Raw genomic sequence first — 16,257 nt, 5'->3', positions numbered from 1 at the left:
AGCAGTTCAGGCAGAATCTGAATCAGAATCAGAATGCAGTACACAAGCTGTCTTGCTAAATGACATGCTTAAAAGACTCGCCCGCCATCTATTATTCATCATATTTCCTCAATAAAGTGAGCTGGAAGGTTCAGGGTCACATGAAGGTTAATGGGCCGGGGATAAAGCAAGACTCGCTTTACTAATGTAGGTGGGCGAGAGCACAGCCGAGGAGAGGCCACCTGCTGAGTAGAGCATCCCTCTTGTGTTGTACTGTGTAACACTTTATTTATTTACACGTTAACACTTTATTTATTTACTTGAGCTAAACAGTTCAAACTGATTCCATAGATCTTTGTGTGCACAATAATAGTGACGACTAGAAATCTAATGTTTGGAAAGAGACATTCTGAATCCATTCATAGATCTACTCTCCTACAAATCAGGTCCACGAGTGCCAGAACCGAAAGATTTTGTTTCCATTTGGCTCCACACACAGAAACACTCATCACCATCAATACTCACACACAGAATCAGTGTATGCTTCATTACAAACCCCAGTCCCTCACCCACCACTCAGGACCAACAGGTGATCTATGAAATCCACGAGAGAGAGAGAGAGAGAGAGAAAGAGAGAGAAAGAGAGAGAGAGAGAGAGAAAGAAGGAGAGAGAGAGAGAGAGAGAAAGAAAGAGAGAGAGAAACAAGTCCTGGGTGTGCTGATGTGCTCTTGGATGGAGCGTTGAATATTTCATGGGCCTGAGACTGCGTAGGTGCAGGGCTGTGGAGTGCGGTGAGGGGCGATGACAGGATGTGGGGAGTTCTCCTGAGCCAGAGAGAGGGATTGCTGGGCCACGTCCAGGACGGGTTTGGCAGAGCGGGGAGCGAGCAGATGGGGGAGACGAGAGGGAGCCTCCCCACCACTGGACCCCCAGGTTCAGAGTGAACTCATGCCTTTGTGGCCACCTTAGGGTGTGTGAGATTGTGTATGTGTGTGGGTGTCTTTAGTTGTGGTTATGAAACAAATATGTATATGTATGTGTATGTATGTGCGTGCGGGAGGCCTTGTTTTTGAGAAAATATGTTATGGTGACATAATCACACATTTATGTTATATTTATTTATATTATTTATGTGTGTATGTTACTGTATGAATGTGTAAGTGTGTACGAGGCCTTGGGGTGGATGAAATATGTCTTGTATATATTTATATTGTATACGTTGCCTGGGCCACCATTAGCAAGCATTGTATGCACTAGCGGTTTCACAGCTTTTTCTGATTTGTTTTGTAAAGGAAGCTTTTAAAACCTTAACAGGCTAACAGAAAGTGAACATTGACAGAGCTGGAATGGAATGCAAAACGGCCATAACTAAAATATCTGAAAACACCTTAGTATTTTTTCCATATGACTTTGAAATCCTGCCAAGCTTTGTGCTGATTACATAAGCAGTCCTCAAAGTGAGCGATGAGCCGAGCCTGTCAGCCTGTGGGATGATAAATGTGTGTGATAATGTATCACTAAGCAATATATATCAGAGCACTCTCCTGGTGGCTGTTCAAAAGACGGTGCTTTAGACTCTCACATACATTTGGGTTCTTGGAAACCCATCGTAAAATTGATGGGTCAGCCTTGCCCTCTCTCCTGAGAATGAAGCCCTCCGACTTAATCAAATCTAAGAACACAACTAACAATAATAATTATAATAATGATAATACATCATATTTAAAAGCGCCTCTCGTGACACCCAAGGTCGCTTCACATCTACAACAAACTATAAAAAGTAATGTAACAATAATAACAGTAGAGGAAAAACCAGTCCTAAATCAGACCCCATATATGCAGTCACTGCACGCTCCCCGACCTGCCACCGAGGTGAGATAAGTCAAGGAGAGGCCCTAGCCTCCTGAAGCTAATGTGTCCATGGAGACCTGCAGAAGGAGTGGAGAGATTCACATCATCACCTGGGATCTCCTGGGAACTGCAGCTATGGCTAAATAGTACAATGTCAAGTAAGCACACTGTCCCTTTTCAAATAAACCTTAGCGTGCTAATGTGGTTATTTGTACATGTGGTAAATAATAATCAGGTCAGGCCTCCTCGCCTAATCTAAGGTGCCAGCACGGACCGTTGCTGACGTGAACGAGGAAATGAAAGTACGAACGCACGCCACCGGCGTCGCCTCAGCTGACTCCATTTCTGGCATTGTGCAATAATGAAACCCAATAACGCACATGTCACAAATGATAACGAATCACAGTCATTCAAATGATGTCACGCAATTCATAAATCCTTTTCATTACCCAGCCTGATTGGTGTATTTCAGGACACATTCATTACTATCTGAGAGCAAGAAATGAAAATGTCGGCGCAGGACTGACATCATTCCATGAGCCATCTTTTAGTCACCCTGAGGAGAGAAAGTTAAAGTTAAGTTTCTCAGCCAAAACCTATTGTAAAGTTTCCTGCATGTAGGCTTGTCTGTATTCTCAACAGATGGTAGAAAGTGCATCTTTCATGAAGCTACATCTTAAAAATATAATTAAATAATACATCAGCATCAGTAAGAATATGTCCAATGAAACACACTGTTTGATGACCATTTGACCTTTCCACATATAACCCTGACCACAGGCCACATTTTGGCACTAATATCACACACAGATGTGAACTCTAAACCTCTGCAACACATCAGCATCACAGTGAAACACAGACAAGTGCAGTTAAAATATGTATACCACCATTTTGTTAGAGAAAATCAAAATCTACATTTGAAGGCATCATGTATTCTGAATAAATAATCTTAATAGAAATGGATTTCTTGGATGGATGGAAGTTCACACATCTAAGTCACAGTATATTGTTATAGGACTATCTCATTGGACATACAACACAATGCACTGTTCTTCAAATGACTACAGTCACTCTCCATTCCTGAATCTGCAGTCACCCTGTGTAATAAATGGGGGCCAGCATGTCCTCGTTTGCCCTGACGTGCCCCTCTTGCCCTTGGAGCAGCGAGGAGCGAAACCAAGGGAGGGAGAACCGTGAAGAGAGATGCATGGAGCAGGGCGGACAGACAGAACAAGGTCTGAGTAAGCCTTGTTTCCAGGCCATTTTAAGGCCATCCAGACACCCAGGGGCTTTTCTCTCTCTTGCTGCCTCTCCCCACTCCTTCCTCCCCCCAAAAAAGCATTACATAATCCTGCTTGACAGCTCAGGCACTCTTACGCCATGCTGCCTGTCTGCTGTAGTTCATGGGTTCACTGTTCCCGGCTCCCGTTGGAACTCATAAACCTGGCAGTCTCTCCTCTCCACAGCGGTTCAGTTCCTCTCTCCATCCTAAGGTAGGTCACTTGAGCTCACTCCTGGGGGGCAACTCTGTGAAACGTTTAGGCTGTGCAGCTCTTATCCACGCTGATGCTGTCTGCTGTTCTTCTCACAGGGAGGGTTCTGAAGTGTGTATAAGCTTTATGGACCCCAAAATACTTGGAACATATCTCTGACATACTGAGCATTCGGGATCAATATGTTTACCATGCTGAGTTAAAGGACATCATCTGTCGGTGAAAACATACAAAGCTCTGTGCAAGTAATACTGAAACCATTTGACATACTGTGACATGGTCCTATTCACAAACACAACGTCAAAACGGTTAGGTGCAATTTTGCGGACAGTTTAAAGGTTAAAACACATCTTGCAAGTGCCAAGTGAGCAGAATTTCAACGGGAAAATGAACAGTATTTGACAGTAACAGACATTCACATTCTCGGTATTGCCAAAATAAAGGGCACCTCCCTGGCCAACCAACCAAGTCCTAAGCTTTTATCTTTATGCATCTCTTATTCTCAGTAACCAGTTGTAGGGTTCATTATGATTAAACTGAACTCACCTAAATGTATTTGCAGTGTATGAATATAGCCTTAGGCACAGGTTTGCTAGCAGTGTATGTTCTTTACACTAAACAAGGGAAAGACATGTGACAGAGGAACACCTGTCTAACTGCTACATCACCTGGCCACCACCATGTCTATTATCCCTGTCTCACATTGCCAGTGTTCTACTGGAGTGGTAGTTCCTGGTAAAGGCAACAAGAGCTATTTCTTTGAGCCCTAAAGCTCACGGGACAGACATTTTTAATAGGGGAGATGACTAGCTGGCATGTTAAATGGAATGTGATGTTTCAGTGAATTATACAGAAATGTACTATTTGCATTAAAATAATGCACTATTTGGTACTGATATCTATTACACTACACAGCCTTTGCAGCGTGTACATTTCCTACTAAAATGTTTTATGCAAACTGATGAGTCATCAGATGGCTACACAAATGTCATCCTTGTGCATTAGTCAGCTTTTGAAAGGGCCATTAAAACATGGCATGACAATCAATATTGCAATTTCCCTGTTTTAGAACAACAAGTCTATCACCCAGCACAAGGCGAAATTAAATGCTTAATGTGCATTGCAATCACAACAAATAGTAAACGCGACATGCAAACTGTCAGTGTCATTCAAATGTAATCTAGGGTTAGGGTGGGTATCCCTGTCAGATATTTCCAAAGAACTCATTCCTTCGATGCTACACAAACATATCCTTTAACATTGAAGGAGGAGTCTAGGAATTGACAGAAAAACCAAACTGTCCCTTATGATGATAACAATAACAACTTGATGATGGCATCAATAGCACAGAGAAGGCCTAGGCCTGTACAAAATGTTATGGTTTCCTGTTTACAGGTCAATACCAGGCTAGGCTACTACTACTACTACTACTACTACACAATTCAAAACACCCATGGTCAGTTCACTGCCCTTACCAGAACGGCATAATTAGTTTATACTTGTAGACCTGGGGTGAAAATGTCCCAGCCTGAGGACTTAGAATTGGAGTTAAGAAAGAGAATGTCTAAACCCATAGAAAGCAGAAGTCGTCCAAACCCGCCTACGCTCACAGCGCTTGTGTATGACTGGATGATATTTTGACGTACAACCGCTGGGTGGTGCAAAACATAACGCTCTCATTGGTCAACCTTTCACACGTTACGCCTTTATCGTTCAGTTGGTTGAGGGTTTTCCCCACATCTAAACGGATCCAGCTCTCTTGAAGCAAAAGGACTGAGCTTTCTAAGGTTGGGTAAGTATTATGGTTTATAGTCTTTTACGAGTTTTAAATAACGCATCAAGGATAGGAAAGTTGAATATTATTCAAGTTTTATACAGAAAGAAACCTTCGTTTTTTAATGTTGCAGGATAGGCATCTTTGGGTACCGTAGGAATCGTCAGCTAACATTGGCTCGAAATGATTAACTGACGATGCGTTAGCTGTTTGCATCAGCATTAGAGATGGCTGGAAAATCTGCAGGACTATGATAGAGTTTCTTAGCCACTCCAACAAAGCTCACGCTATTTGGTTGATGCAACCTGTTTTGATTTACTAATATATATAGTAGTACCGTCGACCCAGCTAAATATCAGTCAGTGAACCATGCCTTTGGTGTAACGCTACAAGCAATCAGTTGGCCTGTCTGTCGCTCTGTTCGAGAGGTTAGCTAGCTAACGTCAGTGTTAAGCTAGGATAGCCATCATAGCTAGATAACGTAACTGAACGTGATTTGGTTGAACATTTCTTTATTCTATGGAGGCAAAATGTACTGTCATTCTGACGGCAATCTTGACATGTTGGTGTTAGTTTAGCCTGACGCCTCTATGGTAACCACATCCAGTTAAGCGACCAGCCAGCTGACGTTATACAAGATATGGTACGTTGGACTACGATTTGTTAACGCAGTGTGGCCATAATTTGTCTATAGATACAGAGTGTCTCGAGGACGGAGTAAGTAATTGCGAGCCTGTGCTTAAGGTAGCTTGCTAGTTATGCTTAATCCGTGTTTAATTGTGAACTCGTGGTTTAATTAGGATGGGCTCCTTAATTCAGTAGTTAACGCTAGCTGCCGCAGCTAAGCAACGTTAGCTAGAGATTTTTATCTTACTCAAAATATTTTCTTATCGGTCACTGACCGTCTTCAAGAAGCCCCGTGATTTATGTCTTGCAGCAACGTCATTCTTTTCATTTAAACTATTATAATATGTAACGTTAATGGCTTCTGCGTCTATTGCATCGGATATGTCAGCCAGGGTGTTGCAAAGTCCAAGCATTAACTCTTCATGATAACGTTAGCTTACGTGAGTTAGTCGGAAGCAGTACAGCCCACAAAGGTTGTAGAGTATTGTAATGTAAGTTACGTGTTTCACAGACTTTGACTGCAATTATGTTTTCTTTACAGAAACGCCAAGCATCTCAAGTCACCCTCACGCCTTTCATGACAACAAGCGCTAGCTAGCAACCACTTCTCTGGTTTGTGACACTCACTGCACGCGTTCCCCTGCCATTCGCTTTGGACTTGTCAAAGCAGACTCGAAGACTCTAAAGGAGTAAGCCACTAAGGTAGCAACTTAGTCGAAAGCCATTCAACGATGGATAGGACGGAGCTTATTCAGAAGGCCAAGCTGGCGGAGCAGGCGGAGCGCTACGACGACATGGCTGCGTCCATGAAAGAGGTGACAGAGCTGGGAGTGGAACTGTCGAACGAGGAGAGAAATCTGCTTTCTGTCGCTTACAAGAACGTCGTCGGCGCGCGGAGATCGGCCTGGAGGGTCATTTCCAGCATCGAACAGAAGACCGAGGGCAACGAGAAGAAGCTTCAGATGGTGAAGGAATACCGCGAGAAGGTGGAAACTGAGTTGAGAGATATCTGTAACGATGTGCTGGTAAGTAGTCGTCGCCCATTTCAGTCGTCAGAACTGTGTCTAGTGTTGAAATGTAGTTGCTGTTGGACTGTTGTGCTGTTAGAGCTGCCGGAGCTGAGTAGTATACGTACACAGGGATTTGAACACAAATGACATGGGGTCACATCCGGTTGTAAGGACGATTAAAGGTCCTGTAAAATACACGGAAAATGAAACAGTCAAAGGAATTGAGCAAAGGAATTACCGATTACATTTAGAGGGCGGTGCTTAGCAGTAGATGACAGAAGTGCTGTAGTCGGTAGCCTACTTCATACAACTGTAGGTCGTGTGGGAGGGAGTGGTTGTCAGCAGAGTTGCTGAGCTGCTCCATTTGAGGACTTTGACATTGCAGTGCTACTGGGCGTGATGCTTATCTGAAACCTGTGGAAGGGCTGCTGCCTCTATTGATTTTCCTCTCAGTGACGCAGTGGAATGACCAGCCCCCTTAACTGCTCTATCAATAACCTGCTGCAGCCAGAAAAACTTAATTTCCCTTCACCCCTCTGGAAGAATCTGGTGGCATGGCCGGTGTCCTCCCCTTCCCTTCTGAGGAGGAAGATGTCGTGAGGTAGCTGATGAGACTCTCCTCTCAGAGCCTGTGTGGTTTAACTTCTCAAAGCGCACACTGACTGATAATAGGAAGGTGCATGGCAGTGAAGCTAACATGACTCTTGGCTGTTTAAATGCCATGTTTAATGAAGCTGAGGGGCCCCACAGGGCTCTGACGAGAAGATTCGGTCAGCTGCTGCTCGTCTCCGAGGCCACGTTTTAATACGAGTCACTCATTGTTGTAAATAGAACATGCCTAGTACCTAGGTGCTGCTTTCCAAAATTCAGGATGTTTTGAGTGACTAACCCCCTATCTCTCCAGGTTGACGTAAAAGCTTAGTGTCCCCCACTGTGTGATTTGCTTTGGTAGTTGATGAAGTCAGTGGGTTTGCAAGAAACTGCTGTGTTGTGTTCTGAAGTCACACACTCTTCTCTGGAGTCCCTGATCAGAAGATTACGGGTTTGATTGGTTACCAGCCTTGTTTACTGCAGGTTGCACCTTGACCAGTATGTAGGCTAACTAACCAGCACCTCTGCAGATTATGTTACCTGTCATGGCCCCCTAGTGTCCACTCACACACAAATACACTGGAATTCAGATATTGGAAGATGTATCGACAGGCTCTATATAGAATGTCCTTTCATGAATAGTATTGCACTCCGGTCTTTGGAGCCATCACCTGCAGATTTCTTGTTGTGATCCTTCAAGAATGAAGTTGTTTCCATTGAAGCACACAACACGGTGGTGTAATGACGTGTGTTATAATGCACAGCCACATGTTGGCAAGAAGACTGCTGGAAATGGGTTGCTTCCTCACTTAAGCCCTACTTACAGCTGCTGCTGTGAGTGTCAAGATGGGGGAGGGTAGACCCACAGTCCTGATATCCTGTGTGTGTGCGCGCGCGCGCCTGTGTCTAAGACCGATATAGGGCATCTCGTTAGTCTCTCTCTCCTCATTCAGTATAGTCTAACTGGTGTTCGGCTGTGTTAGGATGGAGTATGTTTTGGCTGGCCAATGACAAGCTAGCTAGAACTGACCAACAGACTCAGTCACATCATGCAAAGTGTTTGTGTTATGAAATAGGCTAGATCCAACACTCAGTGATTTGTGTGTGGTTTAAAAAATAAAATAATGTAATGTTTTTTTTCCCACCTGTAAGCTTGACATGCTTTGGGAAGTTTGCAGTGTTGTCTTAGTTCATTGCACTGAATCTCATAGCTGTGAGATATAAAATTACAAACAGAGGTTTACTGGAATGTAAGAGGAAGTGTTTGGAATGCAAACTAACAGAGATCAGGTGGCTAAATATGAGGCCGAGATAATGGATCTGTGATGTGGCAACATGGCATTTAGTGTCTTAGTACACCCCAGAAGTGATCCAATAAAAGTCAAAGCACCATTACTCAAGAATAAGAATTGGCATCCTCCCATCATGCAAGAGAGGTCGACTGCCCTCCGTTTGGACGAGACTAAATGCTCCTCTCGCTTGAGGTGCTGGTTTCTTCATGGTCGCTCATCCCTTTATGCTTTAGGAGAACTGGGATGTCACTCCGGGTTCCATTCCCCGCAGAGATGAGCGCTCCGCTCCTGACGCCGCTCCACACTTGCACACAGGGGAATCTCAGCTGCCATCTTGTGAGGTATTCCTGTACCTCAGAATAGCCCTCAGTTTCACCAAGTGGGCCACATTTTGCACTCCACATCCCAGTGTGCATTTCTGCTGTCTCAGGCCACACCCCCTACAGGCTGTCAGCACTGTAGCCTATACACATAGGGTGACCTAAAGGAAATCTGTGTTGTGTAACGAGGTTTTATACCTGCACTTTTTTTAACTGCTGTTTCATAACTGCTGCAAATGTGTTCTCTCATCTGATGTTCTGTACTGCACTGTCTTATAATGGTCAACCTTCCAAAGGACTGAATTGGAGAGTTGAAACAGTAGTTGAGAAGTGCTGTGTACCGAATCCCTATTGGATAAAGCCTGCGGCATCACCAGGCTGCTTGGAGAATAAAATCACTTTAGCATAGTATCATCAAACACCGAACTTTAATCCTTAATCTAAGCGATAGGCTAATATGTGAAATTCACTTTGAAGATGTTGGTGGTCAGCAAGTATACAGAAAATATGCTGTGAAAGCCAAGTAAACAAAACATGAAAAAACGTGCAATATACTTAATCTAGATAGCAATATTCAATATGGTGGTGCAGTTGTGATTTTCTGTTCCTTCTCAGCTGAAAGTCTGTGTGGGTGTTGGTGGCACAACTAAATGAACACACTGATTTTTTTTTTTTTTACATGCAACCATATTTGTTTTATCCAAAAAGCATGACCATTCATATGGTCTGCTAAGGTCCTGGTACTTGCAGTGTGACCTGTGTTTGCACTTGTTAGAATACATTTCCCACAATACATTTTAAATGTAGTACATTCTGCAAATATTTGCTATCTGTCTTCACCCTCAGTGATAAGTATCGAAATCTGACTCTGAAGAAACCACATCAATTGTCCATGAAGTGGGTTGAAAACTGCCACATTTCTCAGTGAAATGCCTTTAGCCTGCTTGTGTTTGTGCGTGTTAGAGTGTGAACTTGAGGAGGGAAGGATAAGTCATGAATGACCGTGATCTGCATGAGCACATGTGTGTTGCGTGGAGCGGGAATGAAAGAGCAGGTTGGGCTTATGCGTCAGTGCTGCCCCCGGCAAGTGGGAACGGCCGTCACCTCCCTGCCCAAGTTGCTAATCGGCATTAGCAGCAGAGGGCATGTGATCACACTGGCACTCACAGGATGTGCTCCCACACACACACACGTACTCACACACACACACACACACACACACACGTACTCACACACGGTCATTTGGGTTCAGTGCAGTACAACCCGCGAAGCTCAGATTAAACTGGTGATCTCATCCCTCGCCCTCTCTCTCTCTCGTCTGTCACACGCTCATATGGCAGCTCTCTCTTTTCCATCTCTTCCTTTCCTCCCTGCAGTTTATCTTCAGATATCCAGTTTTGTAGGACTTCATGATATTTAAGGACCCTAAATAAACACTCTGGCTTCTAGCTGAACAGTGTAGTGTAGGTTGGCAGCTGCGGGCTGCAGAAAAGTAGGTTATACCGTGCAGGCTCTTGTCCCTCTGCAGCATCATTTCCACACCATACTCTGAACATGGTTCATGTGGTGACATTATCTTAGACTTACACACACTGCTTTTGAATTTACTCGTTGGTGTGTTGTCATGGTATCCAAAATAGTCACCCAGGGCAAGGGATGTTATTCCAACATGACGTGTGATCCAGACAGACCGAGATTTGGAGAGCCGAGACCTTAAAACAACCTCTGGTCAAATCCTCGTTTGGTGTTACTATGGTTTCATGGAGGAGAGTAGATTAATGAGTGTGTGCTCAGCTCAAGTGAGGATGCAGAATGATGCACACTTCTGCTTTCTGGAACGGCTCAGGAAATGTGTTGATGGCGAGGTACAAACTGTCTGTTTCCCTTTTCTCTTACAGGAGCTTTTGACCAAATTTTTGATTGAGAAATCCACAAACCCTGAGAGCAAAGTGTTCTATTTGAAGATGAAGGGAGACTACTTCAGATATCTTGCTGAAGTTGCCACAGGAGATAACAGGAAGGGTGAGTTTACGCACACAATCTAATGCTTGTTCTGCTACTAACTTGAATCCATCGTATAGGAATATGTATTTCACATCTTATTTCTTTTACCATTTTCATTTGAAATATTAGAATGTTTGTTATTGCATACTCGATATAATATTAAGCTGACTACACTGATGTGGGCTTTATGACTATATTCACACTGAGTTCGGGGTGTTTCTGACTCCCGAAGTGTCCTCTTTTAATAGCCCTCCTGGTTATGTTTCCGCATGTGTGAAGTTAAATGCCTGGTTTCTGTCAAATCACGTTTGTAATATACCGTACCTCATGTAATGTATTAAAAGAAGATCTGTGCTCCTTTGTTGCAAAGCTTGTCATATTTTATCTCCATATCTGTAAATGAGTAACTTGTGGATCAAGTCTCAACATTGCCCTGTGGAAACCCTGGCTATATCCATCCATCATAGAGGGGACTCCCCAAAGACCGCCCAACATCTTTAAAGTGACCTGTTCCTGCAGACACTCCCACCCAAACTATAATGGGAAACCTGTACTGTGTGTGTGTGTGTAATCTCTAAGTGAACGGGCAGACATTTAAAGGCACACCCTGCCGTGTCTCTGTTTGTCCCTGCAGAGACGATAACCAACTCGCAGGGATCCTACCAGGAGGCTTTTGACATCAGCAAGGGCGAGATGCAGCCCACGCACCCCATCCGTCTGGGCCTGGCCCTCAACTTCTCCGTCTTCTACTACGAGATCCTCAACTCCCCGGAGCAGGCCTGCTCCCTGGCTAAGCAGGTGGGTGTCCCCGCTGAGCGCAGGTGCCAAGTAGTTGTTTGTCGAGTGAAGTAGTTTAGTTAGGTTGGTGTTTGCAGCTTTGGCAGTTGTAATGGAAGTGTTGGGATAATTGTTAGAAACACTATTCTGGCGGTGATCACAAAAATAAATAACCTGTGATTTAAAAATGTCACTGTGACCGCTCCGTTGGGCTGCATCAAGAACATTTTCAAATTAAAATGTTCACCATGGTCCGGATGTATTAACCAATCGATACGTTCTTCTAAAGACTGGCATCCGTTCCTATAAATTATTTTGTGTGGCTACAGCACACCGGAGGCTGGGGTTGAACTCCATGGTGGCCAAGCCTGGTCTAATACAGACAGAAGCTTTAAAATGGGACTAATGAGAAAATGATTCAGAGAAGTACAGTATGTGCATTGCCATAGCATATAGAATATTGTATTTTCAGTTGCTGGAAATTGCCCTCTATAGTGTATGTGTTCCAAACTGGCCCTAGCACCCAAAGCCAATTAACCAGTGCTCATACAGCTGTGCAATCACTTCACCCTTTTCTGATAGTGCTGAATGAAACCCTTTGAATACAATTGTGTTTCTATTCTAGCATAGGGAGTACTACAGGCTTTTTTCATTTTCCTAAGAACTATAACTGTACGTGTGTGTGTGTGTGTGTTTGTGTGGCGCTCCTGGGTCCTCTGACTTGCCTGGCAAATGTTTCTTTGCAGGCATTTGATGAAGCCATCGCTGAGCTGGATACGCTGAATGAAGATTCCTACAAAGACAGCACACTGATCATGCAGCTACTGAGAGACAACCTCACAGTGAGTCTTCAGTTCTTCACCTTCTCTACTGGCTTAATGTTCTATCGGAAATAAGGGACCCACACTATTTTCCCACAAACTATCTGGGATTAGGTTCAGGATAGGCATAGATTTCTTATACGGCTGAGTTGACGCGTATGCCTACACTACACCCAAATACTCACTATGACTTCACAGCTTGGAGTTACTGAAGTTTTGCCACTACAGGTGCCTTAGCGTGTTCTTAGCGTGTCCTCTAGCACCACTACAGGTGCCTTAGCGTGTTCTCTAGCACCACTACAGGTGCCTTAGCGTGTTCTCTAGCACCACTACAGGTGCCTTAGCGTGTTCTGTAGCACCACTACAGGTGCCTTAGCGTGTTCTCTAGCACCACTACAGGTGCCTTAGCGTGTTCTGTAGCACCACTACAGGTGCCTTAGCGTGTTCTTAGCGTGTTCTCTAGCACCACTACAGGTGCCTTAGCGTGTTCTGTAGCACCACTACCGGTGCCAAAGTGTCAACTCTAGCAACTTCAAAAGATGCTGTGGTTGACTCACACCCCTCATAGCATCTTCCTCTAACCTCTTTAAAGAGGCTAAGATGCACACACGGCTTATTGTGACACTGGAAAGTGAGTAGAACACACGAATACATCAGAAACGACTGATTTCTAATCCCACGTCTGCATCACTCAAACACTCTTTATTTGCACGGCATACAGGCACTGTATTCTACTCGGTATACGAGCAACCTGGCTTACACATCTTTATATTGACTTGAGAGATGCTCCTCTGACAAGCAAACATAACATAAAACTTGTGCTGTTGAAACAAGGTTGTATGCCTGTGAAAGTGTTAGGACTCAGTGGGCACATTCAGATTTAGTATCATTCAGGAAACGTAATAAAGTAGTCGTGGCGTCTGAGAGGCCTCTCGTGCAGAGGAGTGGGATCCAACATGTTTGAGATACTCCGTCAGGTTGTTGAGTCAGAAGTTGCATTATCACAGCGTGGGGTTGAGTCTGTCCGTGTTCCCAGGGCCATTTGTGGCCGTCGTGGCTCAGTGCAACCAATTAAAATGCTCACTCGTTAAATTGTTAATAAAAGCAATGCTTTGAGATCCGTGCTGATATCAGTAAGTGGAACAGTGCCATTTGGAGCTAAGGGGGTTTGGCCAAATGGTGGTTAATGTCCGGGTGAGATTGTGGGTTGATGACAAATTGGTGAAAGTTGGGGCTTTGGTGTGTAGAAAGTTGAATACTTGTTATATAGCCTTCAGTACTTTGGATAAATTGGAGCTATGAAAGTGTTTATGAACAAATCTTTTGGTTGACTAATTTCCCCTGTGGATTGAACCCCCTCTAAGTCTCATTCTGCAAATGTACATGTTAACTTTATCTAGTAAATGGCTCAAGGTGGGTTTGTGGCATAGTTTTAGAGGCTACCTGAATTTGTGCTTTTATTTAATTACTTGTATTTAATTGGTGTTTGTTTATGTTCCTTGTTTATGTTATGCGTTTTCTTTTCCTTTTTTATTGTCTTTGTCCATTGTTGTCCTTTTCCTGGTTAATGTTTCTTCCTGTCTCTAGTTATGGACCTCCGACAGCGCCGCTGATGAAGGTGAGGGAGGAGAGGCAGGAGAAGGAGGAGGTGAGGGAGGAGACGCAGGAGACGCAGCCGATAACTAGGAGAACAAAACACCTCCACTAAAACCAGGAAAAAGAAGAAAAAAATAAACTTTTTACACATTCATCCCTTCATTCCTCGTTTCACTTAAGAATATTCTATCCATGGATACCCATAATTGCAGATGTGTTGGTGTGTGCTTGTGAGCATGCGCAGGGCCTAGAACAAGCATTCACCCTCCTTCTGAAAGTTTTCACCGTTAATCTTTTCTGACAACATTGAATCATGGTTGATTTTCATTTGGCTTTTTTTTTTTTTTTACTCAAAAAAAAAAAAAAAAGACTTTCATGTCAAAGTAAAAACAGAGCTCTGCAAAGTGATCTAAATGAATACAAAATGTAGTATTTACACCTTTGATGTGACTCACGTAAATCATGACTGGTGCAGCCAATTGGTTTTAGAAGTTATGCATTTAATGAAATGGAGATCACCAGTGTGCAGTAAATGCACTTCAAGAGTTGTATAAATACGCCTGTATCGTCACTGGTGAACCAGTATACTAGCAAAAGACAAAAGAACGCTCCAAGCCACTTGGCAAAAAGATTATTGAAATGGGCAAGTCAGGGGAAGGAGACAAGAACATTTCACTGAATATCTCTGAAGTACATTTAAATCCATCATGAGGAAATGGAAGGAATATGGCACAGCCGTAAATCTGTTTAGAACAGACGGTCCTCAAAACATCCGTGGCTGTGCAAGAAGGGGACTAGTGAGGGAAGCCACCAAGACAACTAGGATTTATCTGACTGACTTACAAGCTTCTGTTGGGTGGCACTGTCTGGGCATACGACAACTGCTGCCCTGGCTCCTCACCAGTCCCAGCTTTATGAGTAGCCAAGAGAAAGCCACTGTTGGGGAAAAACGCTCCTATGAAATCTTGGCTAGCTTTCCAGAATGGCATGTGGGAGATTCTGAAGTCAAGTGCAAGAAGGTTTTATGGTCTGACGGCTCTACGGTTCAGTCTTGTAAAACAATAAACGGTGAAAACTTTCAAGGGGTGGTGAATCCTTTCTATGGGCACTGTATGTGCATATTTGTGTGTATATGGAATACTTTTGTATGTTTTCCACCACTTGGCTTTTGTTATGATTATAAAACCTGAGTTAAATTGATATCTCCATTCCTTGAATTGTGTTTGCCCTGGCCTTCCTTATGTGCGGTCTTTGCCATAGAAAAGTATTACTAGATTTATGTAACGAAGATAATGACTCCAGTTGATTTGAGTGCAGCAGGATGTGTGTGCATCATTTGAAACACCAATTGTTCAATGCAAGGCTGTGGCAGTCAATGGTGTGATATTGTAATTTGCCAACTTTTGTCTAGTCTTTCCATCCCCTTTTGAACTGTTGTTACATCAGCAGCTGAGACAAAGGTCTTCATAACTGTTATTGACCATTCATGCATTGGGTTTGAAACAATAGAGAAGCCTCTGTTCTTTGTGAGCTATAGTCTAACCACAGTAGCAAGTCGGCAAGCCTTTCTCCGCCAAGCCAACATTTTTCATCGGCAGTAACAAGGTGCGTCCTTGAAGGACACAAGCACTCCTTTTGGGTAATGTTCACATCAATGTGTTTACATTGTCGCATGACTTAATAGAATTACATGATATGGTGGCGTTATATGCAGACCGAACAAAGATTAAATGAAAAATATTTATATGACCTCATGCATGCCGGGTTTCAGTGTACACTGGAATGGGATCCAATTCTGCAATCACTAAATTCCCACTTTGGACTCAGTACTTTTCATCGCAGGTTTGTGCACTTGCACAAGGGTGCCTGGTTTGTCCAGTGCTTTGTCTATAGAGATTTGGACCACTATTGTGTATTTGCAAATCATTGATTGTAGTCCTTTAAAGCCTTGTGGAAACGTGAATGCCCTACGCAAGTTATGTAACATACATAAAGATGACATTTTGTAAACCACGTCTTTGAAACACTTGTCATTTTTGGGTGGGTGGTGGTCATGGAATTGTGCAAATGTCAATGGTGAGCTACTTACTAAGCAGCATAGGCTATAAATGGACACTCATG

At 43.5% G+C, this 16,257-nt stretch overlaps 1 protein-coding gene across 1 annotated transcript; it reads left to right on the top strand.

The window, feature by feature from the left end:
- The first annotated feature begins 5,007 nt into the window (after positions 1–5,007).
- LOC105897063 (14-3-3 protein beta/alpha-B-like) lies at positions 5,008–16,149 on the top strand. The gene is given in 7 exon segments (XM_031581058.2): positions 5,008–5,116; positions 6,267–6,750; positions 10,837–10,960; positions 11,577–11,740; positions 12,466–12,561; positions 14,128–14,163; positions 14,165–16,149. Coding segments are annotated over 6 exon segments (798 nt in total). The 5' UTR covers positions 5,008–5,116; positions 6,267–6,456; the 3' UTR covers positions 14,249–16,149.
- The last annotated feature ends 108 nt before the right edge of the window (positions 16,150–16,257 follow it).

The sequence above is a fragment of the Clupea harengus genome, chromosome 15, assembly GCF_900700415.2.
Source record: "Clupea harengus chromosome 15, Ch_v2.0.2, whole genome shotgun sequence".
In the NCBI taxonomy this organism is placed as follows: Eukaryota; Metazoa; Chordata; class Actinopteri; order Clupeiformes; family Clupeidae; genus Clupea; species Clupea harengus.
The sequence above is the reverse complement of the archived record's forward strand: the minus strand, read 5'-3'. Positions and strand labels throughout refer to the sequence as shown.